A 25401-nucleotide genomic window follows, 5' to 3' on the forward strand; every position below is an offset into this window, starting at 1 on the left:
AGCTACATATGCTTCGGCGCGACTGGGGCAAAGCTGAATTGCGCACATAACCTGCGGCCACCCCCTCCTTGTCAGCACATTCATTGGACTTGAGAAGTTATGCCTGAAGTTGAGCGAGCCTGAAAGATCCCACCCAGCCAGCTGGGTTGCATTGACATCCTGTGGGGACGCTGAGGTGAGATGGGGCCAAGCCGGGCGGCCGCGTTCATCAGCTGAACATGTTCCCCAGCAGCCCACGAAGGAGGAATTGGGGGATTTTCATCTTGACGAAATGCATTGACGCGTAATGGAAGTTGTTAGAAACGATTTTTGCACTTGAACCGCGGACCTAATCTCGGTCCGCCGATCAGATTCTCCAACGATGACGCCGATATGTCCGGCAGATCAGAAGCCTCGAGTCGACGAGCCGGAGAGCGGAGAAGACAAATTAGGTGAACAGGATCTAGAAGTAAAGATTAGCACGTGGTAAATTTTCAGCCGCATGGATAGCCAGGGAGTGATCTGACTCTCACAAGCTTTACACTAACCGAAATTTTGACCGTAGTGCTAGACAACAATATCAAGGCCAAAAGGCTTGTCCAAGAACAAAAGTATACCAACTCCCTAACGTTGGCTGCGAGACAATATGACGAGGGATACCAATGCACCAGAAATGAGAAGCGCAAACAGTCCGCCGCCCTTTGTGCCATCTCGAATAGTGATAAGAGCCATGGGGATGCCAAAAGCGGCACCCATTGCGATGACAACGACCAGCAGAAATATGAGCAGCCTGGTCAAGGTGCCAGCGCGCCTCGGATTCTCGACCGAGACAAATATCTCATCCAGGCGCTGAGCCATCTGCGTATCAGCGAAGTTGCCACGTACACGCGCTATGCCGCTACGGCTCATCTCGGCCAGCTCATCTTTGCTCATCTCATTCAGGACCTTATTCATGACCTTTGTCCACTCGCCCACCTGCTCAGGATCCCTCAACCAACCGGTCTCGTCCTCCACCACCGTCTCGGTAGGACCACCAGTATTGGCTGCCAGGACAGGAACGCCAGAGAGCATAGCCTCGAGGGGAACAATACCGAAGTGTTCATTAGACGGGGTGTATACAAGGAGCTTGGCGGACCCGAGAAGTTTCTGTTTGAGAGAATTCGGTACGCTGAGGAGAAAGATGACCTCGGCATCGGATGGAATGGCCAGCGTAGGTTGTATAGATCTGACGGTCGTTTTGGCGAGGCCAAGAGACTCGGCGAGGGAGACGAGTTCGTTGTGATAGCCAACGTTCTCGGAGACACGTGGGTCATAGCCACCTGAGCACTGTGGTTAGCCGGGCTCCGTAATGGGGACAACAGAACGAGCTCCTTACCAGCCACGACCAGCTTGACTCCCTTCCTCTGGGCCCTGCTCAGCCCTGCAAATGCCTTGATCACCAGGGCAACATCCTTCTTACGCTCGAACCGATTGATGCTGAGGATTACCGGTCCATGCTCCCATCTCGCTCCGCCCGCCTGACCAACACCATTGCTCTGCACGCGCGTATCAATGCAAGGATACACAACCTTCAGCTCTTTCTCCTTGGCCAGAGAAGGCCAGGTCCGGCCGACAACGCCGCGCGTGAACTTGGAGTTGACTGCGATCGCATCTGCAAAGCTCATGCTAAGCCCTTCCCAGACATCAAACAGTATTCGATAGAGGCGCTTCCACAGGTTCTGTCGTCCTTGCACGAGGAGCAGGTCCGGGAAATGGCAGTAGAAGAGGATGGGCGAGCGGGGTTGGATGATCTGGAGGAGAGGGAGGCCAGCGCTGAGTTGGTCGACAAAGAATGCATCAGGCTTGAGGTTGTCGAGTTCACCCGAGTATTTGATCTGGATGAGGAGGTGTGCCTGGCGGAGGATTGCGCAGAGGATGCTGAAGCGAGAGAGGATAGAGGGAGGGACTATGGTGTTGCCCCGGACGCGAACATCCAGGGTTCCTGGGGGTGACGTGTCGTTAGCTTAAAGCCCAGAAGGGGTCCTAAGAGTACTCAGCTTGTTTGGGCTTATGAAGGGGATCACATACCATTCCTTGCCTCATCAAAACAATGGTTAGGGTCACAATGGCTCGTAAAGATGGTGATCTTGTGCCCTCTGTTCTGGAGGCCAACAGCAGCATCGACAACAAGCCTCTCTGCACCCCCTATGCCAAGATCAGGGTGGAAGAAGACAATTGACTTCTTTTTTTCTTGTGTTGTTGCCATCTTGCCAGCGAGATGGCTCATACCACAGACTGCTGTAACGTCGTGGTAGAAAGGAAAGCAGATGAGGTCGTGGTCACTAGAGATGCAACTGGACAGACAAGCAGACCCACGGAGGCAGTCGTAAGCTCAAACAAGGGTTCCACTGAAGGAACCTCGACATCATGGTGGGGTATGCATGGTTAGTCAGCTGTAGGGGTCTTGTTCTCTAAAACCCCTTACCCGCCAACCACCTTTGATGGATGAGCACATAGACCTGAGGGCTACCGTCCCATGATCTGCGAAACTTTGCTGGCTATTTTCATGTGCTTGTTGTTCCCTCATCTCATTGCATACAGATCGGGACCTCCAGCAACACTTTCTCGTGCCGGGGCCCCTATGCATTCCATTAAGCCCAAATGGTTGTTCCGCTTGGGACCAAGTCGGCTTCTGACCCTGGAGTAAACTGGGCGTGATGAGGCATCATGTGGATGGCTGTTTGGGGGCCATATATGCCTATTCGGTCGCTCTACTGAGGTACTGTAAGATAACACCCAAATAGGGCATAGCTTGCTCCACCAGCAGAGTTCAAACTCGCATTCATTCTCCCTTTGTTTCTGATATGGTATAAGTATTTGCTGATGCCGAAACATGGAGAGTTGGGGCTTCTTTGAGTCCATCACCTGGAACTACGCGCACCCGCAGCAAGCGCTGCTAACGCTGGAGCCAATTAAGCGATCCGTGCATTGTGGATTTTTCCCTCGCAGCTTTTCCACCGCCGTTGATTTCAGGAATGTTGCTTAAATTCTTTGCATGCCATACAGCACCCGCAGTGTCAGAGGTCCCTGAGGCGAGCGGTATTGCTCAGACCGTGGACAATGGGAAATGCGTCTTTGGTGGTTTTCATCCGTACGAAACGATTCCCATGAGCACCGGTTCAATAAGTACGGGTTGTCGTCACGGACAATCCCGACCATGAGAGGGGTTACCACGTCAGGTATGATAGATTACTACCAGTCCATATTTTCCTCTCTATGAACGTTGTCCCTTAATGAGAGCAAGCAATGCCAACGAACTGCCCCGGCTAAGCTTGAACTCTCAGGGAGGGGTATCTCGCGTACCATTGTGTGGGAAAGCCCTGGTGGACTGTCATGACCGTGCAACATCGTGAAACCTCATTACCCCTGCGCCGAATTAGGTTCCGCCCAAAATCCCCTCAATTGTACATCGATCGAAAACTCCTGGCACAATCCCTCGAGGGGGGAAAAAAAACCCCGAAAATGTCCTTCCCTTCCGTTCCCTAAAAGGCATTTGTTCCATTATCCCTATCCCTCCGCCTTCGCTCTATCTGCATAATCGGCAGACCATGATGAAGACGGCAACTGGGTGGATCGCGGAAGAGATGGGAGAAGTGAATGTCGAGAAAAGTTGTCAAAATTAAGTGTGGAGTATTAGGCCCTGAGCTCGATCCCGAAGATGTGCCAGGTCAAAAAAAGATCGGAGGAGGTTTTCCTGCCTTTGACTTAGAGCAGCATCGCGGCGACGCCGGCGGCAGCCAAGAAGCCGACTGGAGCGGCAGTCATGTGAGGCGCCTACGCAAGCACATGTTAGATCAAAAGGATTTCGAGATGGGTGAGAATAGGACCGTCGTTGGTACTTACGAAGGCGGAGGAAGAGCTCGAGCTGCCCGTGCCACTGGCGGTGCCACTAGCAGTGCCACTGGCAGAGCCACTGGCAGAGGAGGCAAGGGAAGAGGCAGCGCCCGACGCGGATGAAGCGGCACTGGCCAGAGAGCTGGCCAGAGAGCTTGCGCTGGCGACGACAGAGCTGGCACCGGAGGATGCAGCACTACCGGCCGAGCCAACAGCGCTAGAGGCAGAACCGACAGCGCCGCCGCTAAAGATGGTGGTGGCCGCAGAGGTGGTAATAGTGGAGCCGCTCGTGGTCAGCGTGGTCAGGTAGGACGAGGTGGTGATAGCAGAGCCGGCGCCGCCAGCACCAGCAGCGCTGCCGGTAGTATCCTTCAATCACATTAGAGTCAGCTCACTTGGCTATGGTCAATTCTCGTCTTGGGGGGAGGGGGGCTTACGCTGGCAGCACTGCCAGACGCACTGCTAGTCACGGTCGGGGCAATGGTACCAGAGGTGACCTGTGGCCAAGTCAGTGGGTTGTCAAAGAAGGGGCTGGCTTGAGGTGATGGTAAAACTCACAGTCTCGATGGTGGTGGGGATGGCGACACCAGCAGCTGCAAAATCGTCAATACTTTGCCCAGGCACGAAAGGGGGCGGACGGTGCGTTTGACCTACAGGCGCAGTAGGAGACGCCATAGGCGATGACCGAAGAGGCGGCGGTGTTGTCACCACAATACTGGTTGGAACAGTCACGGACACCATAGGAGAAGGTGGCATTGGAGCAGAGGCAGTTGGCCTCGTTGCTGGAACCTGCGGTGCAGCCAAAGCTAGTGGCCTCGTTGAGCAGGTTGGTGATGCAAGTCTTCTACGGAGGGGGTCAGCGGCTGCCAGAGGGGAACAGGCGATGTGATGGAGCTGGAAGTGCTCAATGCGAGGCGAGGAAGGATGACTGCCAGGAAGGGGGAGCAAGACTACTTACGCCACACTGGGGGAGGTTGTCGTAGTCACTCTGGGCAGTGACGGCGCCGACGAGGGCAAGGGCGCTGAAGACGGTGGCGATGACCTTCATCTTGACGCGTTCTGTTTTTCTTTCTCTGTGGGGAGGATGTTGATGCGTGTGTTGATGCCGAATGATGATGGCAGTGAGATTGAATAGAGTTGCTGCTGCGGTACAGTACTACTGGAGGCACGAAAGTCTGTTGGGTTGGGAGGAGAGGTGATTGTTGGTCAACACGTTCGAGATGCGAGATTGGTCAACGGAGGGAGATGGCGAGAGAGTTGGTCAAGGACAGAAGGCAGGAGGGCACGAGGAGACTTAAAGAAACACAGGTGAAGGCCTTTCTGCTGTGGATGAGGCAGGTACTCTGATGGGTGGATGTGAGGGGGGTAGGAAAACCGGGGGGAAATTCGGTGTGGCAGGTACAATCCTGGGTCGTGGATCTGGGGTCTGGGTCTGGATCACATGGGGCAGTGATTCACAAACAAGATTGGGCTGGGGCACTGACTGGGTTTTCTGTGATTGACGCAAGAAAAAGCAAAGATGAAGTTCTGGAAGGCACGTCCAGAGGGGCACTGACTGTACTATGCAGCCAAGAAGGTACTGGGCAGGTTTGCAGGGCCCCGCCTGACGTCCCATCGTACGGTACACCTGCAGCTAGTCGAGGTGAGGGCTGGGAGGCAAGACCCAGGGACTTGCGCAGGTCCCTTCCCTGCTACGCCCTCGAGCTACAAGCTCAAATACTTCCCATCAGAAGCAAATCTACGCCAGCTTTGGCTGTAACGCACACCAGTCCAGGTGGTACCTGACTTTACCTGTATGGGTTCCGCGTTCGCCTTCCACAGTTGACTTACACACACACCTGTGCGGCCACCTACTGGACAGGCAGATCCTGGCCCCTTCTCGCCTTCCCCATGATGTCTCCAGAGACCTCCATTTGATGTCCATCCTCATCTGTGTTGCAGTTCAATTTCTGCATGTACTGCCACTGCGACGGAAATCTCCAGACCCACCCACCAATGACACTGGTACGGTGCCGGCAGACCGCATCAGGCATGATGCAGTGCCTCTTCAGGTCGAAGTTGACTATTGATCGGACCACCGCGACCAGTTCGTTTATCATGACGAAATACGGAGGCCGGTAAAGAGTTCAGAGGCTGCTTGGCAACACGGTCGCCTGCATTTGGTCCCCGTCTCCCATCCAAGGCCATGTGCATACTATAGTATTCATGGGCCACTTTCCTGGCCCAAATCCCGGGCTGGCCCGTCACCGACTCTAAGGGATCCTGGCCGCTGGTCCGTCAAAGGTGGACCGTGAGAAGAACGTCGGTGGCTGACCGCTGTGGGGAGAAAAACAGGATAGATGAACAATCAATACATACTTCTGTGGAGACATGGAAGCGAGGCTACCACATCCTGGCAGATCTGTCGGATTGAGTGGCCGGACGACGACGTGGGGACGAACTTGCGCTAGGAGATGTTTACCAGAATGACGGCATGGCTCGCCTGCTACTCCCATCGACAGTATCACAGACCCGGGTACAGGCACATACGTGACGACCTTGAAACTGTGAAGCTACACAACATCAGCCAAGACTCAGACCTTTGCGTAACCCTCCTCGCCAGGCACTCTGGCCAGTGTAGCTGACTGGGCTCTCGTCACTGACAGACATGGGAGTGGCCGACCCCTCCGGCAACTAGGGTCTAAGTTCCCCCACCCCGGCGTGAGCCTCCACGCCTGCCACTGCGGAACCCCTGCTCTTGGTTCTCATGGTGGTCTTTACGTGGACGATCTGCCCACGGTCGGCTATTGAGCACACCGTTTTTATTGAATGCCCAGTACTGGCTCTCGCTTGCCCCGACGCCGTGCATTGTCGTATGGCCACTCAAAGCTAGCGTGTGCCAAAGCAGGGAAGTATCACGCAGCAGAAAACAGGCTCGAAGAGACAAGGTGAAGTCAATTTTAAGTAGTGGATTTGGGCAAGAGTGGCTGGGCCCGTCCCTGGCCCGTCACCCATTGGTCAATTCTCCCCAGATCTGGACCTGGGCCCAACAAGGCATCCCCAGTTCAACGGTCTTGCCCAGTTGTTGACAGGGCTAAGGACCCACGTCTCAACGATGCACGAAATCCTGACCATTGCTATCCGTTCTCAAGTTCCCTGGCTAGAAGCTGCTTCCAGGAATTATGGCAGAGATTTCATGATATCTGGTGGTACAAGGCCCCAGAAGATTGATCCTATACGCCTTCGTTATTAAGTAACGGTATCTTGAAATCGAGAAAAAGTAACAGCCATAGCCTGCATAGTAGGTCTTGGGTGGCATCACCAGGTGATGTCATCAAGAGGACCCCTGCCAGAATTTCACGTATCTGACTGGCTGTCACGACAGAAGGAGACTTGTTTTCGGCGGTTAAGAAAATCCCCCTACCCAATATTCTGCACCTGCTATGGTGCCCAAGATCGGCTCCAATTTTAATCAGAGACATCAGGAAAAACCGACTTCCGACCTGAACTGTATTCGTGCCATGTCGCCCCTCGATGCTCAGTAGCTAAGATGGACAGACATCTTTTGCTGCCGTTAGAGATGCTGTCTAACGCTTGTCCATACTTCATGATCGAACTGCTTGCCACCTTACGTCTTCGTATTTCTGTGAGTCACCAGTCGTCTATATTGCACCCTGATTGAGGGTTTGGGGAAGTAGAATGACTGTATACTATGGTGGGTCTTCTGTGCATCACATCGTCTTGGCCAGACTTCGCGCGACCAATATCATGACTCTCGTCCAGCAAATTCTCTTCTCTCGGTACAACCTCCTCATTTTCTGCAAGGTCCACAAGAGTCACGTCTTCCACCTTCTTCACCTTCCCCTTTGGATTTCAGTACTACTGTTCTTCTTTTGCTGTCGAAGCAGCCTAGTATACCCAAGACAAGTCAGATACAGCTTACCACGGATAGGAACCAGAAATCAATTCGATGGCGTAGCAGACCATGGTGGCGTCGCGCAGAATCGCATGTCGAGCTGATGGTCCCAGCCGATCGATTTCGGGACTTGTACTTGGGTGCTCGAATTATCCTTGAACGTAGGATCGCCCCCCGGGGGTGTGGGAGGGGGGAGGGAGGCTGGTGCGACAAGCCACATGCAAGAAACCATTTGAGACGACCCTCCCATTGGTGTCGTCCCGCTGCAGTATTCTTTTGCAGCAAAGTCTCGCTGAGGACAAATTCGCCAACCTCTTGAGTATCCCAGCTAGGCGATAGCATAGCTTGTAATGCACCTGTTCCTGGATCCATCAAAGCTCTGCGTCTCGCGTCACATGGGGCTTCCCTGCTGAGGCCAAAAAAGCCCAGCCACGTTTCTTGTCGACGCCCAAGTCTCGAGATGAGGCCTCGAGATTGGTGGCCACGATAATGCCTGGCAAGCTGAACATCTACCTCTGCTTTGCCTAGTCTAGTATCGGCAGTCCTTCTCGACATGATCAAGTCGAAACTTGAGAAGGTCACCTACCCTTTCTTGGAATAGGCGACCACCCAATCACCCATCCATCCCCGGCACCAGTTGTGCCGAGAACACGCAGATCTGGAGGCCAGCAGAGGCCTCCTCCGATCTTGACGGCGAGCAGCCTTTCTCCCGTATGGTCAACTTGGCGCAACGGAGACCAATGATCAAAGATCAGCATGCACCTACCGCACAATTTGCCTGAAGTCCTCTCCGTTTCAACGAGCCGTGCACGTGCCGTGGAAGCGGCCAATAGTTCTGCATCGCGTCCAGAGCGTTTGTACCTCAAGCGGAACGCCAGTGTGCTAGTCTTGGAAAATAAAATTATGTCGCACGGCACACCAGCCACCGCTAGTAACCCGCGGCCGTGCGGCGTGCTATTATTTCTTCTCTCTTGACGATGGATAAGGACAACCATACTAGTTTGATCGAGTACTATAGCACACGCAGCATTTTGTAGCATGCAGGGGTTTCCCGGGTCAACCGTCTCGACTTGATGAACCGTCTGCAGCGCGTCAAAGTCATTGCCGAGGAGACAAGCTGTCGCCCGAAAACAACAATCGGCAATCATTTCAGGATATCAACGTTTCGGCCGGCATAGGCGCAGGGGACAAGTTTGTGTTTGGCATGTCAGTCTGGCCTCCCCAGTATGAGAAGCGGTCGTTGCGTGTGGGCAGAGTACCTTGTTCGACACGCTGATCATGCAGACCTCAAAAGAGCCCTGTTTTGCCAAACCCTGGACGATCTATAGAAGTGTCTTATTATTCATTCGGATATTCCGACCTTATCTGCCTTTAGGGTTTTCCTGACCCGTCGGAAGCAGCTCCCTGGCTCCTTGCTTCGTTCTAGAGACTACAACAAGAACTCTCGTGTTCCCACACTGTAGGGGACACACACCAACCGACCTCCTGTCCACGGACAGTCGTCTCCCGTTCTGCGAACACAGTTTATTACACAATCTTCCTCACAAACCTAGACGAGAAACTGGCATGACACTGAGCTCCGTTGTATATCAATTCGAAATGAAGCAGAGAGATAGGAAGAGAGCCAGTTGCTGCCCTAATTGAGGAGGTGGTGGGTCACTTTTGCAAGCCGTACAGGTACCGCCTGACTTAAAACGTGTGCCAAGTGAGGAAAAGAAAAGAAAAGAAAATTGAACGCAAAATTTTCAGAGTATAACGCAGTTACGAAGATGGAGGATTCGCTCCATGTAAAAGCAAGCCAGCCTCACTTCACAGCGATTCTGACGTATACTCTCCGAGGGCAAGTGGACCTCGTCTTCTTCCGAGTCATCAGTCGTAGAGATAAGATGATTTTGGCCCATTCTCAATGGGGGGGGGGGGGGGGGACAAAATAGGGCCGTGTCGATGCCGTGGCATAGGAGGATCATGTTGGTGTAAGACATCGAGCAGTCGGCAGAAAAGGGGGGGGGGTCTCAGGCACGAAGACGCTCGCTGGTCCACAGTACAGCTCACACCCGTTCCGCCATTTGAAGAGCACATTGTCCGGTGATGCTCCAGGGGCCAAAGGACAAATATCGATCAGACAGTGTTCAGACAAGTTGCAAAGACTATGCCCATTCCTAAACCCAATATACAGTACAGTGGTATAACAGCCGCGACAAAGAAAGCTAGAAAAGCTAGAGGGAAACGGAAAAGAGAAGAACGAAAAAAAACACGAAATGGTGCCGCGTGACACTATACGACGCGGTTATGTGCTCCGCAACACGCGTCGCGCGAATCTCGCTACCGTCTCAACCGTCCACCACCCTCAAACTCGTACCGTACGTAGCATTGCCCATGTGCATGTGTCGCGGTTACATCTCTGCTCTGCGAAAAACCCTTTGTGACACTACCCAATATCCCATAAGGTTACATGTATCTGAATTATGTGTGACGAGCAGCTAGCCCTGTTTGAACCATTCAAAGCCGTCCGACCATGCGTGAAAAGGACAAGAGAAGGAAAAAAAAAAACCCCCAAGAAAAGCCAACAAAGCAAACAACTGTCATTTTCCGTTGCCAACATCAACATCAAGGATCGTAGTCACCTTCATACTTCACTCGGGACTTCTAGTCGAGGTATGTTGATCTAACCGCTGCACATAACGCATGCCTCGGGATTCTCAATGCTGCCTGTGATGACGATGATGTTAGCCTCTGTCAGTTTATTCGAGAGAGGTCGCGCACGGCCACTTACAAGCAAGGACAGCCTCAGAGTAGATGTCCATCTCCCGCTCCTTGCTATCTCCATCCTTGTCCTCGGTCTGGCCATCAGGCTTGTTGCCGTTGACAGCAGCCTCGGGAAGTGCCTCTTCGGTAGGCTTCTCGCCAGTGGGCTCAACAGGCAGCGCCTTGGGGCTCTCGCCTTCGGCCTGATCGGCCTTGAATGGCACATTCCTGGGTTTGGAGGGAGAGGCCATGATGCGTGCAGCTGCCTCCTTGTCAACGACAGGAGTCAGGGGTGGCGACGAGGACTTTGGCGTAACGGAAGGGGTAGGGATTCCATTGTTGCTCATGGTAATGTTGGTGTTCTCACCAGAAAGATCCTTGGTCACGTGCATGGGGCGGACGAGAGAGGTGGAAGTGTAGTAGCCAGCCGGAGGCGCACGTTTGCCCAGGCCGCTGTGCTTCACGCCAGCCTGCTCCTGGATCTTGAGGGCCTGCTGGTCGACGGTGAACTGAATCGGGGCTGCCGCAGCCTGGGTGCGGAGGTAGTACATGCCAGTCTTGAGACCCAGCTTCCACCCGGTGAAGTGCATGCTCGTGATCTTGCCCATAGAAGGTTCACGCATGTGGATGTTCAGGGACTGAGACTGATCGATGAAGGCACCACGGTCGGCGGCCATCTGAACGATGGTCCTCTGTGAGATCTCCCATACGGTCTTGTAGAGAGCCTTGATATCATCCGGGATGCTGCGAATGTTCTGAATAGAACCATCCTCGGCAATGATGCGGTTCTTCAGGTCCTCGGACCACAGACCACACTGCACAAGGTCCTTGAGCAGCCACGGGTTGACCACCTGGAACTCACCAGCGAGCACACGTCGTTGGTAGATGTTGGACGTATAGGGCTCAAAGCACTCGTTGTTGCCCAGGATCTGCGAAGTCGAGGCAGTAGGCATAGGCGCCATCAACAAGCTGTTGCGGACACCATGCTGCTTGATCTTGGCTTTCAGGGAGTCCCAGTCCCAGAGGTCAGAGGGCTTGACGTTGTCCCACATATCATACTGGAGGATCCCCTGAGAGACGGGAGATCCCTCGTACGATGAGTAGGGACCGTCCACCTTGGCAATGTCGCACGATGCGGTGAGGGCGGCGTGGTAGATGGTCTCAAAGATTTGCTTGTTCAGCTGACGAGCCTCGGGCGACTCGAAGGGAAGGCGGAGAGCCAAGAAGGCATCAGCCAGACCCTGAACACCCACGCCGATAGGCCGGTGCCGCATGTTGCTGTTGCGAGCCTCCTGAACTGGATAGTGGTTGATATCGATGATCTTGTTCAGATTGCGAACGACAACCTGGGTGACTTCATGCAGCAGCTGGAAGTTGTAGCAGTCATTCTCGTAGTCGACGAACTGAGGCAGGGCGATAGACGCCAGGTTGCATACAGCAACCTCATCAGGGGCAGAGTACTCGATGATCTCAGTGCAAAGGTTGGAGCTGCGGATGGTGCCCAGGTTCTTCTGGTTGCTCTTGCGGTTGGCGTGGTCCTTATACAGCATGAATGGGTTGCCGGTCTCGGTCTGCGCCTCGAGGATGGCATACCAGAGCTTCTGTGCCTTCATGGTCTTCTGGCCGCGACCCTCGCGCTCATATTTCTCGTACAAAGCCTCGAACTCCTCACCGTAGCAGTCGGCCAGGCCAGGGCACTCGTTGGGGCACATGAGGGTCCAGTCACCGTTCTTCTCCACACGCTTCATGAAGAGATCGGGGATCCAGAGGGCCAGGAAGAGGTCACGGGCACGAACCTCTTCCTTTCCGTGGTTCTTGCGCAGGTCAAGGAACTCAAAGACATCAGCGTGCCATGGCTCCAGGTAGATGGCAAAGGCGCCAGGACGCTTGTTGCCACCCTGGTCGACATAGCGAGCAGTGTTGTTGAAGACACGCAGCATGGGGATGATGCCATTGGACGTGCCGTTAGTGCCGGCAATATAAGAGCCAGTGGCACGGATGCGGTGGACATTGAGACCAATGCCTCCGGCCATCTTGGAAATCATGGCGCAGGTCTTGAGGGTATCGTAAATACCCTCGATGCTGTCCTCCTTCATGTCTACAAGGAAGCACGACGACAGCTGTGCCTGAGGCGTGCCGGCATTGAACAGAGTCGGCGAGGCGTGTGTGAAAAACTTGTTGGAGAGGTAGTTGTACGTCTCCAGAACCCTCTCGATGTTGTCTCCCCAGATGCCAACGGCGACACGCATCAGCATGTGCTGTGGCCGCTCGACAACTTTGCCGTTGAGCTTAAGAAGATACGAACGCTCCAGGGTCTTGAAGCCGAAGTATTGGTACTGGTAGTCTCGGTCATAGACGATGGCGGAGTCAAACTCCTCCTTGTGACGCATCACACAGTCGTAGGTCTCCTGGGAGATCATAGGCGACGGGCGATTGTTCCTTGGGTTGACATAGTGGTACAGATCGCTCACGACCGATGACCACTGCTTCTTGGTCTGCTTGTGGAGGTTGGACACCGCGATACGGGCGGCGAGGAGGGCATAGTCTGGGTGGGTGACGGTCATGTACGCGGCAGTCTCGGCAGCCTGGAAGGTAGGACAACATAGTCAGCATTTGGGCCCCAGATGTGCGGTGGAAGGCCAGGAAGGGGAAAAGAACTATGGGATGAATGGTACGGACCAGATCGTCGAGCTGGACTGTTGTGACACCACCGTAGACACCACTAATGACCTTCTGGGTGATCTTGACGGGGTCAACATGCTGCGAATCAAGACCGTAACACAGTCTCGAGACGCGTGCCGTGATCTTGTCAAACTGGACGCGCTCCTGGCGTCCGTCTGTAGGAATAGATTAGTTTGCCTGTTTGAATACTGATGTTGATATATTCCATGAGAGACATACCTCGCTTTCTGACAAACATCTTGTGAAGATGTTGTTTGTGGTGGAGACGGAATCAAGACGCGCAGTGAAAGGAGGGGCACAGGCTGGCAACAGTGGCAACCTGCAAGACCAGAACAAGATGGGAATTCAAGAAAAGGAAATATTGAGTTCACTGATGTGCAGAGGTAGAAGAAAAGAAGAGATCCGGCTGTCGAGAGGGACAGGCTCTTCTTCTCAAAAAGACTCAGTGTTATGAATTGGTTATTGTTGTTGTGGAGGTTTTAGGTTGAGAGAAGAATGGTCTGGAGAAAGGCACCGCGTCTCAGTAGAATTTAAAGTGCGGCGCCCAGGTTGAGCGCGTCCATCCTTCCAAAGGCGCGTCTTGTTGTCTTGCAGCAGAATCGTGCAGCACTACCCATGCAAAAGCGCGACGGTGGCTCGTGCAGGCCCTGTATCCTCAGCACTGCACCCCACACCCGTGTGAAGGGGGGGGGGGGCAAAATACTAGTGTAGGCTACAATACTAGCTAGTGTCGCTGAGATCGTTCAGTTAGAGTCGATTAGCTAAGCAGGTCAAAACAATTCAGCCATGACTGTGTACATTTATTATCACCAAACCATTTACAGTATCTCACATCACAACAAACAGGGCAAAAGAGGAGAACCTGGCTTTTGGGGTTCTTGTGAGTCATAGATGAAGTGAACGCTGTTGTTCAAGTCAGCCTGTCTGCTGGGTGACAACTGGGAATGGTTGTGGTTGGCAGATTCAGAACCAAGATCTTGTCATCCTGGTCCAGTTCACGATCTACTGCCAGACGCGTGTCTTTCAGATACAGCTTTGCAAGCCCACCATTCTGCACACAGGAGAAAAGTCCCTTGCCCGTTCTTCTCCCTGCTGTTGCCAGGATGGCCTCCTCAATAAACGCGCCTCAGGACCCAGAGGGGCCTCCCAGTGTAACACCAGCTGCATACAAGCCTCGATATATTGATGTACGTCCGTCCGTCCCTCTGTAAATCCATTCCGGAATAAGATGAAGGGGGAAAATGACCTGACCCGGCCCAGATCGGGATCAACCTAGCCGACCCCATATTTAGGGGTGTCTACAATGGCAAGCAGAGACATGATGACGATCTGGCTGGTGTCGTCGGCCGAGCTCGGCAGGTCGGGTGTACGAAGCTCATCGTCACTGGCTCCAGCTTCAAGAGCTCTCGCGATGCCCTGACGCTTGCTGAGGAGTACCGTGAGCACCTGGGCGCCCCTCCTTCCTGCCTCGCTTCTCACTGTGGAGGTGTTTTTCGTGGAACCAACCGTCGCTGACGCCCTATTTCCCCAGCCGGAACCATCTACACCACAGCAGGAATCCACCCTTGCAGCTCCTCGATCTTCGACGCGACCCACCAGACCTCTCACCAGGATGACGAAGGCGAGGGTGACGAGACACAACACACGCCGCCATGTGACCCAGATCCAGACGCACCCATACCAGACAGCCAGACCACCGACCCAGCCCGGACAGAGTCCATCATCTCGGACCTTCGCGCCCTAATCACGTCTGGCTGGTCATCCAGCGCCCTGGTTGCCTTTGGTGAGTTCGGTCTCGACTACGACCGCCTGCATTACTGCTCGCGCTCTCTACAGCTACACTCCTTCTCCTCACAGCTCGTCCTCGCGGCAAACCTCACCCCACAGCTCCCGCTCTTCCTGCACAGCCGCGCCGCGCATAGCGACTTCGTCTCGTGCCTGCGCACCGCCTTTGGCCCGCGTCTCGAGCGCCTGGTGCGGGGCGGCGTAGTGCACAGCTTCACCGGCACGGCGGCCGAGATGGTCGAGCTCATGGACTTGGGCCTGTACATCGGGCTGAACGGGTGCAGCTTCAAGACGGCAGAGAACTGCGAGGTGGTGCGGGCTGTGCGGCTGGACCGGCTCATGCTCGAGACGGATGGGCCCTGGTGCGAGGTGCGCCCTAGCCATGAGGGGTGGAAGTACCTTGTCGAGGTGGAGAAGGCGGAGAGAGAAGCAGAGGAGGCAGCCAAGGCCGAGATGGAGGCGGCTCGGCCTCGATCTGCGATGGAGACCGAGTCACTACCGACGGCGGAGAATGGCGTTGCAGAGAACGGGAACGGGAGCGTTGAGAAGCCCCGGCCGAGGAAGAAGCCTCAGCAGCAGCCGAGCAAGAAGTCCCAGAAGAAAGAGCCCGAGGTGCCAGAGCGCTTCAAAACAGTCAAAAAGGACAAATGGGTCGAGGGCGCCATGGTCAAGGGCCGCAACGAGCCTTGCACGATTGAGAGAGTGGCCAAGATCGTGGCGGCCATCAAGGGTGTTCCTGTACAAGAGGTCTGCGAAGCGGCATGGTCAAATACGGTCAAGGTATTCGGACTGGACGAGTCTTAGAGCAGGCGATATTTCGAGGCGAGCATATAACCGTGAGCGATAGAAGGGCCTCATAGACCATATAAGACAAGACAAGACAAGACTCATGTTCGATGAAGCAGATGATGATGAATCGTCGTCCACATGATTTCATTGAGAGACATACAGTAGCTATATGCCGGAGCCCTTGTGACCCCTGATCCGGCCATGCCGTACTGCACCAATGGTGACGCCCTCTTCCCCTGTCAACCAACCAGGCATCTTCTCGCCGTCTATTATGCCAGCCTCAACGAGCTGTCGGACTCCAGCAAAAACATGCGACCCATGAAAGGTCAGTTTGACGCTCGGGCGCCACGTCTGGGGCCCTGCTTCCTCTTGCTCCTCATCTCCAACTTCGTCATCCTCCTCTTCACGAGTTCGGTCAGATAAAGCTTCCATCGTGTGCCGACGGGGAGCCCCTCTTGACCTTTCCTGCAGCGACCCACCATCCTCGCCGCCTTCCTCAGCGTCTTCTCCTGACGTTTCAGCCCTTGTAGGAAACGGATCGCCAATGACAATGTCAACTCTCTCCACGCCCTTGAGATCATCAATCTTGGCGGAATCGCCAAACCTCGCCTGCGCCACCAATCTAGCCCTCTTTGCCCTGCGGGTTTCCCTGCGCGTCTCAGGTGAAGCACTTCTTGCCCTCTTGCGCGCTTTGCCTTCCACCTCGACACCTGATGTGTGCTCATCCTCCTCACTCAGCGGCGGGCTGGGCAGAACCGCATCCAGCGGGCTCTCTTTTTTCTTCTCATCTGCATAAATACCCCAGCCCCCACCTGCCGTGTTCGTCCTGCCCGGTCCTCTCCGGTACAGCATCTCCCGCAGATTCTTGGTGGTGAGATCGGTCCGCTTGAGGGCGAACCTCTCTCGTGGCCGCGACAGCGCCTTCGGTATGCCCTCGACCACCAGCGCGCGCAGGCTCTTGGTCTCGCCCGCTGTGGCGGCGCCGATGGTCTGCGACTTGCTGATGTAGACGTACGGGCTGCCGTCCGGGAACGCGATGTAGATTGTCCTGCTGGCGTCAAAGGCAGTTGCAGTGGCCTTATTCCCGCGTGCGCCTGTGGCCGTCGCCAGGTTCGTATTGTAAGGCGAGTCCAGGACGAACACCCGCAGCAACAGGAGAGGCAGATCCTTTGGTCGGTCAAAGTTGTAGTGCGCCTTGACGTCGGGCAGAACCTGCGCCTGGAGGTTCTGCAGAAAGGTGGACGGGTGGAAACGCGGCACGACGAGACTGTCCGTGTCCATCTTGAGCCGGTGGTCGCTGTCGGCTGCCTGCTGCGGCGTGGGTGTCTTGAGGGGTATGATACGATACGCGCTCCACTGCAGGGAGGTGGGGTGGTCGTAGAGGTGCTGCAGGTCCGCCATCGACAGCTGATATAGGGTTAGACCTTGCCGCCAGTCACCTTCCAATATCCTGTCGAGAACCTCGCGCTTTGAGCCCTTGCGCGTCTGCATGTCGGTGTACAGATCGCGCAGGTCCTCTAGAGAGGCGAGGGGCGGGTACAGGTCCGCCGGATCGACATCGTCATCGTCGTCGTCCTCGGGATGAAGTAGATAGGGCGCGCAGAGGGAAGCGTTGGCTTCATCCAGCCAGTCGAGGACAAGAGCGATCAGAGACGGACGAGCGAGTCGGTTGAGCGTCTTGATGATCGCTGGATTGCTGGGGTCGAGGCGGAGAGTAGAAGGGAGGCGCGCAGTAGTGGGAATAGATATGCGTGCCATTTTGATATAATTTTATGTATGGTGGGGGAGAAGATATCAATGTAATCGATCTGAGACTATCATCTGATTGCCCATGGTCAATTGAGATCCAATGGGATCCACCAAATGGGCATAGTTGCTTTGAATAGAACCCCTGTCCTCAGATTTGATGATACAATCATTTGGGAGACGCGTCCGACGCGATCCTTTGACCCATGCCAACCTAATTGAGAGATGGTGCTCCTCGGCATTATGGTCGGCTACTCAAGGCTCAAAGTTACCTGTGCGCCCGCCACAAGCTCCGAGACAGGGACAATGCCGAGCCAGACCTGCTTTGGGCTTAGTGTTTTGAATCACATTTTGACATTTGTCAGCTCTTCGGTGGCCGATGACGGTGTTCATGCATCGCACACACATTGCTGAAGTGCTGCTGCAAGCATCTGCACTCGAGATCTGATTAGTTGCAAACCGGCAAAGACCCTGGAGTGGGGTCTCAGAGTTGGATTTCTAAGCTGTTCTACTTTCACATTACCATAGTACTTTGTATCACTGCATTCACTACTGTGAACGTAGTGGTGCACAAGGCAACAACAAAGTGGGTCAAGATAGTAATCAAGCAGAGCTTTTGGGCTGTCTCATCTGTACTCTGCTATATACTGAAGTAGGTCATCATTGTCTGAAGCATCAGAAGCAAATATTGTGATAAGCATATAGTAGAATGCAATGGTTGTTCTGTCTACTCGAACTTGTACGGAAGAATTTTGTTACTGAAAGCATGCTGTGCTGTGTTGTGCTAGACGGCGGCCAGAATGGAATCCCGATGCACCGACTTTGAACATCGTCATGCTGCCTTTGTGATGATCCTTATTGTGGTAGTGCACCGCACCGGGATCCCGGAAGCTGGGGATGTTACTCGATTGAGGAAGAAGACCCTGGAAATCGGTAGTATGCAAGAACACATATCCGATGTGCTGGGCCATTTGATAGGAGCAGAGACAGGTGGGTGAGGAGCTTGCAGCTATCCTGCAGCTTGCTTGCAGGCTGACCCTGTCAGAAGCATGCACACAGATAAGCTGCATGCGCAAACTACTGGTAAGTGAGCAGCCTGTTAATGGTGTTCGTTCATCCTGCCGGGTCGGAGTCTTACAGCCTGGCACACTAGTATGTAGCCATGTTCTGATCATGAGCATATCCAAAGTGCGTACAGACACAAATCTTCCAGTCACAAGGACCAGATAGAAGACTGAAACTGGCGACAGCCGGAGACAGGGACTTTATCTACACCATGCCGCGCTGGCTTGGAAGGATTCTTGGGGGGAGCATACACACTCTTTTTAAGTGTACCTCTCCTCTGATCTCTTCATTTCTGGGGCAATGTGTGCAACTCATTATTTCGTTGAGAACGGAGACAATCGGAGAAGATTTTTTTTTTAATGAGAAATATTTATTTAGATCCATGCCCATGCTGTCGTCAGTCTCATCAGAAAATGAAACCAGACTTGCTGCGCCCAAAAGGAGATGCAAGGAGTTACGAGTAGTGGGAACCTGGTCTGATGGTGGGGTAACTGTGGTGAGAAGACCTGGCGACCTCAGTGGCCCAGATCTTGTCATTGGAAGTGGGCTAACGCCTGTCCTTGCCTACTTTGAGGGGTATTCCTGCTCTTCAGGGCAAAGCGCCGAGCATCTGCAGCGGGTTTTGCAGGCTGGCCAGGCGTCCCAAGCGGACCACACAGGCGGGTTGGTCCCTGTCTGCCCTTCTTTTTCTTTCTTCTCGCCTTGTCCCAATAGGCAATCCGTGGTTGATTTGTAGTACGTATAGTATGCCACGGTGCCACCAGCATGGTACCAATTCGCCAAGCCCACTCGCACCTGCAGTTTTCCATTACGATTAGCGTGGGGCAAGGCTCCATCCTCCTCCACACCACCCGGGATACACCCACTCACATCCACTCCGCACCCGGCCAAAGCCCTAGATCATCCGGCCCAGTTGGCTTCTTTCAACCCTCTTCAATCGCCTTCCCCTCCCCCCGGAACAAGTCTCGCCAGAAATCTATTTCGGATTCCTCACATAACAACCTGAAGAACCACACTTGTCCCTTCAAACCGCCCAGAGAAGGGATTCAGTCTGTCTTTCAGCCTTGTCCGGTCATCGACACTGCGATACACAAAACACAGGGCCCAAAGGATATTAACGCACGTTGAGTCCTGTTGCGCCCTTTTCTGTCACGACTCGCGATCACCAATACCACATGACGCTTGGCAGCGGCCACGGAGACGCTGCTCGGCCCTAAGGAAAACACACTAGGAAGGCTTTTCTTCAACCCAGGTCAATTCTCCAGTCATCAGCCAATAATCCAGCGTTCGCTCTCCTACTCGGACGACGACATCAGAGATTACTCAACTACAAAACCTACGTCAACATAACAGTCGTACGGAAGGAGGACACTCAATAGTGTATACGCACGACAGGACCTTGGGAAAGACTGCTGCACTCGTACCAACCCAGCGGTCTACCTGCAAAAGTCGTCGACGTTTCTCGGCGGGCTTTCCGACTACGAAGGATTCAACTATTTCTTGATCAAGGAATTACAGCGACGACGAAGCCCACGACGGCGATAATTTCGAAATGGCCAATTTCAACCGCAGGGCGACGAACCTCGATCTCGTCCAGTTCATGCGCGAGGGACATTTGAACACAATCAACACAAACGAGCCGCAGGAGGACTTCAGCGGTCTGGAAAACTCGGAAGGCCTGGATCTCTTCACGAACCAGGATTTCTTCGATTTCGACGAGGGCATCCGACGGGACTTCAAGCCCAATGCCGACTCCGCGCCGTCTACGAAACCTGCCGAGTCGACCTCAGCGACGCCCATCGTGGGGGAATTCGGATCAATGGATTTTGGCTTGGGTTCCAGTAAGTCGCTCGCTTTTTCCTTGCAATCGGGCTGCTTCGTTGTGCCTTTCTTGTTGTGCTTTCCCCCTCAACATGTCTCAGCCACGGCTCTCTTGGGCTTGGATTCTTTCCCTGCATGTGGTTGTCAGACCCGGCCATCACTCTGCACAATCTTGTGTGTTGTGGTGTGAGGTGGCTTTCTCAGTCGTCCTCCGGCATGGCACGGGCTCCTACGCCGGTTATACAACCTCCATTCTCAGGCGGTGGTGGCTTACCGGGCCCGGGGAGCCAAAGGTGAAGAGGCAAGCGTCTCGAGCCCGGTCTGGTCGGGAGTTTTACTGGCTTATTGTCAAGAAATCTCTTTCTTCAAAGGCGGATGTTTGTTGAAATCCTGGCTGCACGCTCTTCTCTCAAATTCTCCAAAATTCCCCTCTCAGGGAGGATGTACCAAGGCTTGGTCCCTTGAACTTTTGATGAGAGAGACCCCCGACGGAGAGTAACCATCTCATCTGTTGGGAGGCCGGATGGCACATCCCTATCCGAATGAGAAAATCCAGCAGCCACCCCCTCCCCCCACCCTACACCTGCTTCTGCTACTGTGTTACGCCATCTTCCGGCGTTTTCATTGGGACAGGCTATGTGCAGGTGCAAGGCCGTATGCATCCTGGCAAGGTTGGGGGGTAGCGCCCATTATGCACCCGCCATCCTGGCAGTCGATGGTGCAATACCCCGTGACTTGATCCCGTCCAAACCGGCCACCCGATCGATGCCCTCACCTCCCCTATCCCTAGCACCTGGGCGCCGCACCCCCCCATTCTTGAAATGCCCATCATGGTCGTGTTCAAAGCTATACCGACCTGCCTTAGTGGCGTCTTTGATATCCATCCTCTCGTCACCCATGACCTTCGACTGCCTAGCATTCGTCTGCCGAAGCAAGAAGAAAAAACCCCCACCTGTACATAGGCTAATCATGGCATGATGGCTCGTCGTACAGCAGATTTCGGCTTCAGCGACTTCAACAACACATACTCTCCAATAAACGGCAACTTTTCCGACGGCATTGGCCTGCAACCTCTCCAGCCAAGTCCCAGCAACGCCTATCCTCCCGTCCCTCACCAGCATGCGTCCTTCTCGCATCATGCCGTTGCCCAGCCCAAGGGTTCTGACAAGCGCCGCGGCACCGAGCCACAGGTCAACACCCGGGCATTGAACATCGAGGAGGCATCGAGGATGGCGGCAGAGGAGGACAAGCGCCGCCGGAATACAGCAGCCAGCGCTCGCTTCCGCGTTAAGAAGAAGCAGCGCGAGCAGGCCCTTGAGAAGAGCGCCAAGGAGATGAGCGATAAGGTGTCGCAGCTCGAGTCCAAGATCTCACAGCTCGAGACCGAGAACCAATGGCTCAAGAAGCTCATCCTGGAGAAGAACGACGGCAGTGACCTCAAGGCGGATGTGTCCAAGATGAACGGCGGGACCAAGGATGAGATCAAGGTCGAGACCGGAAACAGCAAGGAGTCTGAACACAAGGGCAAGGGAAAGAGCTCATAGCCACAGTGGTTTCATGACAAATTGTTCGTTCTTTGTTGGTTTTCGCTATAACACACTAGGGCTCATGATATCCGTGCCTAGGTGCATTACAGGCGTTTTCGGGATGGGACTCGGGTGATTAGGGCTGGGGATGGCAACTTGGCCTTGGGTGTGTAGTGGGATTAGGAGTTTAGCTGAGGGTGGTGGCAGTAGTTGATGTACCGCATTCTGTGTGCACCACGATTTTCAATGGCAACGAATCTTTTGAGGATGTCCTGGATATAGGGCATTCTTCCTCCCCAACTCCCAGAACCATTTTTTACTACCGGCTCGTCGCTACCCTGCTCTCATATGCTCCTATGTCCAGTGCTACTCGTCGTGAACGCTTCATGAATGCCAAACACTTTTCCACAACACGCCAAAATGACTTGCTTCACATTTACTGATGGTATTCGCAACAAAGGCTTGGCACTACACTACGATGCTCAAAGAGCCGCAGCATATGGTCTCCGCTACTGTAGCCACCAAGACGTACGTACCCCTTGTCTCCTTGTTTACCTTATCACCTACAACTCACCCCTTGTTGCCCTCCGTCGCATCGCCGCCCCTGAGAGCGGCCAGTCGCAACTGGTTCCTCTTGCCCAGGATCCGCAGCGTATTGGACCTCTCTATCTCTGTCATCTCACCCCAGTTCCCAATCCGCGAGATGGTCCCGTCTCTGTTTACGACCATTGGGCCCATATGATCGAGCGCGATGGACTGGCCGTTCACCTCGAGTGTCGTGGCCGGCTCCCCTTGACCTGGTGCTGGCAGCGCCGGGGGGGTGGTGGTGGTGGTGGTGGCGGCGGCGATGGTCGTCGCTGCTGCTGTTCCTGTCGCTTCTGTTTCTGCTTCTGGTGCTGCCCCTACTTCCTCTCCTGCGCCCGGGGTGGTACGGCCGCTGCCGTCGTGGCCGCAGTCCCTCCTATCAGCACCGCTGTGGGTCTCACCACTACCGCTACCACTCTCTGTAGCAGCCGCGGAGGCGGCATCAAGATTGGTGCTGGGCGGGCCGTCGTGATTGGGTGCTGGGCTGGGGCCTGTCAATTGTGTGCTCGGCCCGCCCTGTGACGTGCTCGCGGGGGTGGCCATCGAGGTGCTCCTCCTGGTGGGGATCGGCTGCGCTAGTCGTCGCTGGAGGAGGTGCTGTCGTGGGTGAGCAGGAGCTCGCGGCCGGCGGGGGAAGAAGAGGCGAAGGTTGAGGGGTACTGAGCGGTAGGAAGAGAAGAAAGAAAAAGACGGCCGTAGTGCTGGTGGTGTTTGTGCAGGTCTGCTCAGGTGGGTAAGGTGTGTTGGTTTCGAGGGCGAAGAGCCAGGCCGTAGGAGCTGAGGCAGCGCTATGGTCGATAGAGCTCTCTGGCGGTGGCCTTTGGGAAGCATCCCTCTAATTCTTTTCCTTCCCCTTCTCGGTATGCTCGATACTGTTGGTTGAAGGATTAAAAGAGATTGGAAGTTTCACTTGTAACTTTTCCCACCCTTATCTCGCTCGATGCCAGATTTTCAGTCGAGATCTACAATTGGAAAAGAGAGATCTTGAAAAGAATGGATCGCGACGGACAGAGGCCCCTGCCCTCCCGCGGCTTTTAGCACCCTGGAGCGCTGGAGCGGGGCCAGGAACGGGCCTAAAGTGCCTGGAAAAAACCCCCCGAAGAAACCCACCTACTACTTGTGCCTATGTATGTAAAAATTGTTGCGCGGACCGTATCTGTTTTACCTCATACAAGTGACGACTGAGTGCTAACGCGCCCCGCCTCATTTACTAAAGTCAAATCTTGTTTCGAGGGAAAAACTCAAGCCCATATCAAATTCTATGTAAAAAGAGCCTGAATCATTATCCTATCGTTCCTTTTGCTGTTGGAGAATGTATGTATGCTAGCATCTAAGGTTCTGTCTCTTCAGAGATTTGTACTACTTTGCCCATTTTAGCCTAGCTTAGAGAGTGGCTGACTCAGTCACCACAAGGTATATAAGAGCTTGAGCGACATTTCTCTTGCCTTCGGGCATTTGGTCAATTTGAAACGATACGTGAGTTCATATCCCAAGGTCGCGCGTTCGATTCAACCTACTAACAGCCTTTGCAGAGAGAAGATTAGCATGGCCCCTGCACTAAGGATGACACGCTCAATCAAAGAGAAGCTACCAATTTTTTTTTCATCTTTTTTTGTTCTGTTCTTTTTTCCTTTTCCCTTTCTTTTCCGGTCACCCTAGTAATCACTAGCTTTCGGGAGTTCGACGACTTTCATGGTTCGTAAGTAATCTCGTATGTGCGAGTACAAATCCGCAAAGGCTACCGAGCCTTCAGGGCATGCAAGCAACATGGAATGGTGTAACTCCCTCTCTCTCCGCATCGTTTTATCCAACGCATGATTTTGTGTAGCAAAGTAGGTGCGTAATTTCCGAAAGACATGAGGCCATCGCGTGTGCGTCCTCAATCCGGAGATCGACCAATCTTTCCGCGCTGCCAGGGGTCTCATTAGGTAGTAACACTATGTACTATGTATGTAAGCAACACGCAACGTGCCGACGTCGTCTGCGATGCTTGTGATGACTTACATATAAGGAGGTGGTGGGTGGGGCTGAATATCAACGTGGCCCCTACGCAACGGCGAAGATTCCGGCTGCTACCATAACATCCAGTATACCACAGTAGTATACAGCGCGAAGTACGTAAAATGTCAAAGGGGCCAGGGAACAATCCACGTGGGTAGCCTTCACAACTGCCTCTTCTGGTGGTGGACGGCGTTATCTCTTGAGTGGCCCATGCACTGACCTCGTTTTCTGGCCAACCACTGCGGACAAGGCTTCATCAACCCCTTGCGTGGGATGTGCTCCCCCCCCCCCCCTCCTCTCTCTCTTCCTCTTGTTCAGCCGGAGATGACTAAACCTGACCAGAAGCTGTACAAACCTAGAAACATAAAAGTACGTATAATCACGGTACGGGGGCGAGCCAACTGATTCCGAGTATGTAATGATAAACGAACCAGACAACCTTCTTCTTCTGGTATCCTGTGCGGCTTTCTGGCCTCCCACAACCCTCGCAATGAGCATGTGAAGATACGAAAACGTCCAGGTGGGTGAATGCCGTGAATACCCGCCCTCTCCCTGTCTCCCTGTCTCTTTCTCTCCCCCCAGGTAGACATTCTCCCTTCCGTCACATGCACAACGCCGTTTGGGTAGACACCTACCTGCCTTCTCGGGAGAGAACATCCGTCGCAGCACTGGCGGCTCTCTCTCTCTCTCTCTCTCTCTCTCTGCGCTGTGGCCTGGACAGCCAAGCCGCCCAGGGTTCTAGACATTTCGCCTGCATCATGCGAGTATGGCACCACCCATCATACTGTGGTAGTCGGACGAATATGAACGCATCGATGCAATAGAACCTACATATATTGTATATATCCAGGGGAATATGCCGGTCCAGGACGGTGGCGTCACTCACTACTTGGGCGAGATACCTTGTTT

At 54.0% G+C, this 25401-nt stretch overlaps 6 protein-coding genes across 6 annotated transcripts; 2 read left to right on the forward strand and 4 right to left on the reverse strand.

Annotated features, from left to right (window-relative positions):
* Positions 1-603: 603 nt before the first annotated feature.
* Positions 604-2224, reverse strand: M406DRAFT_97447 (family 4 glycosyltransferase; the record flags this gene model as incomplete). Its single annotated transcript, XM_040926366.1, has 4 exons — positions 604-678; positions 805-1298; positions 1355-1960; positions 2047-2224. The coding sequence occupies 4 exons, from the start codon at positions 2222-2224 to the stop codon at positions 604-606; spliced, it is 1353 nt and encodes a 450-aa protein (XP_040777019.1).
* Positions 2225-10191: 7967 nt separating this feature from the next.
* Positions 10192-13412, reverse strand: M406DRAFT_351299 (uncharacterized protein; the record flags this gene model as incomplete). The annotated part of the gene is made up of 4 exons (XM_040922617.1): positions 10192-10456; positions 10521-13077; positions 13172-13329; positions 13394-13412. 4 exons carry the CDS (start codon positions 13410-13412, stop codon positions 10413-10415), a joined length of 2778 nt encoding a protein of 925 aa, XP_040777020.1. The 3' UTR covers positions 10192-10412.
* Positions 13413-14277: 865 nt separating this feature from the next.
* On the forward strand, positions 14278-15763 carry M406DRAFT_257547 (uncharacterized protein; the record flags this gene model as incomplete). The annotated part of the gene is made up of 3 exons (XM_040917181.1): positions 14278-14361; positions 14435-14612; positions 14706-15763. The coding sequence occupies 3 exons, from the start codon at positions 14278-14280 to the stop codon at positions 15761-15763; spliced, it is 1320 nt and encodes a 439-aa protein (XP_040777021.1).
* Positions 15764-15866: 103 nt separating this feature from the next.
* M406DRAFT_346153 (CHL4-domain-containing protein) lies at positions 15867-17506 on the reverse strand (the record flags this gene model as incomplete). Its single annotated transcript, XM_040922153.1, has 1 exon — positions 15867-17506. One exon carries the CDS (start codon positions 17504-17506, stop codon positions 15914-15916), a length of 1593 nt encoding a protein of 530 aa, XP_040777022.1. The 3' UTR covers positions 15867-15913.
* Positions 17507-19505: 1999 nt separating this feature from the next.
* On the forward strand, positions 19506-22231 carry M406DRAFT_106078 (uncharacterized protein). Its single transcript, XM_040915177.1, has 2 exons — positions 19506-20400; positions 21374-22231. Exons 1-2 carry the CDS (start codon positions 20112-20114, stop codon positions 21922-21924), a joined length of 840 nt encoding a protein of 279 aa, XP_040777023.1. The 5' UTR covers positions 19506-20111; the 3' UTR covers positions 21925-22231.
* Positions 22232-22509: 278 nt separating this feature from the next.
* Positions 22510-22680, reverse strand: M406DRAFT_244064 (uncharacterized protein; the record flags this gene model as incomplete). Its single annotated transcript, XM_040916244.1, has 1 exon — positions 22510-22680. A coding segment is annotated over one exon (171 nt), but the record flags the coding sequence as incomplete, so codon positions are not given.
* Between the last annotated feature and the right edge of the window lie 2721 nt (positions 22681-25401).

Source organism: Cryphonectria parasitica (assembly GCF_011745365.1).
Source record: "Cryphonectria parasitica EP155 unplaced genomic scaffold M406scaffold_4, whole genome shotgun sequence".
In the NCBI taxonomy this organism is placed as follows: domain Eukaryota; kingdom Fungi; phylum Ascomycota; class Sordariomycetes; order Diaporthales; family Cryphonectriaceae; genus Cryphonectria; species Cryphonectria parasitica.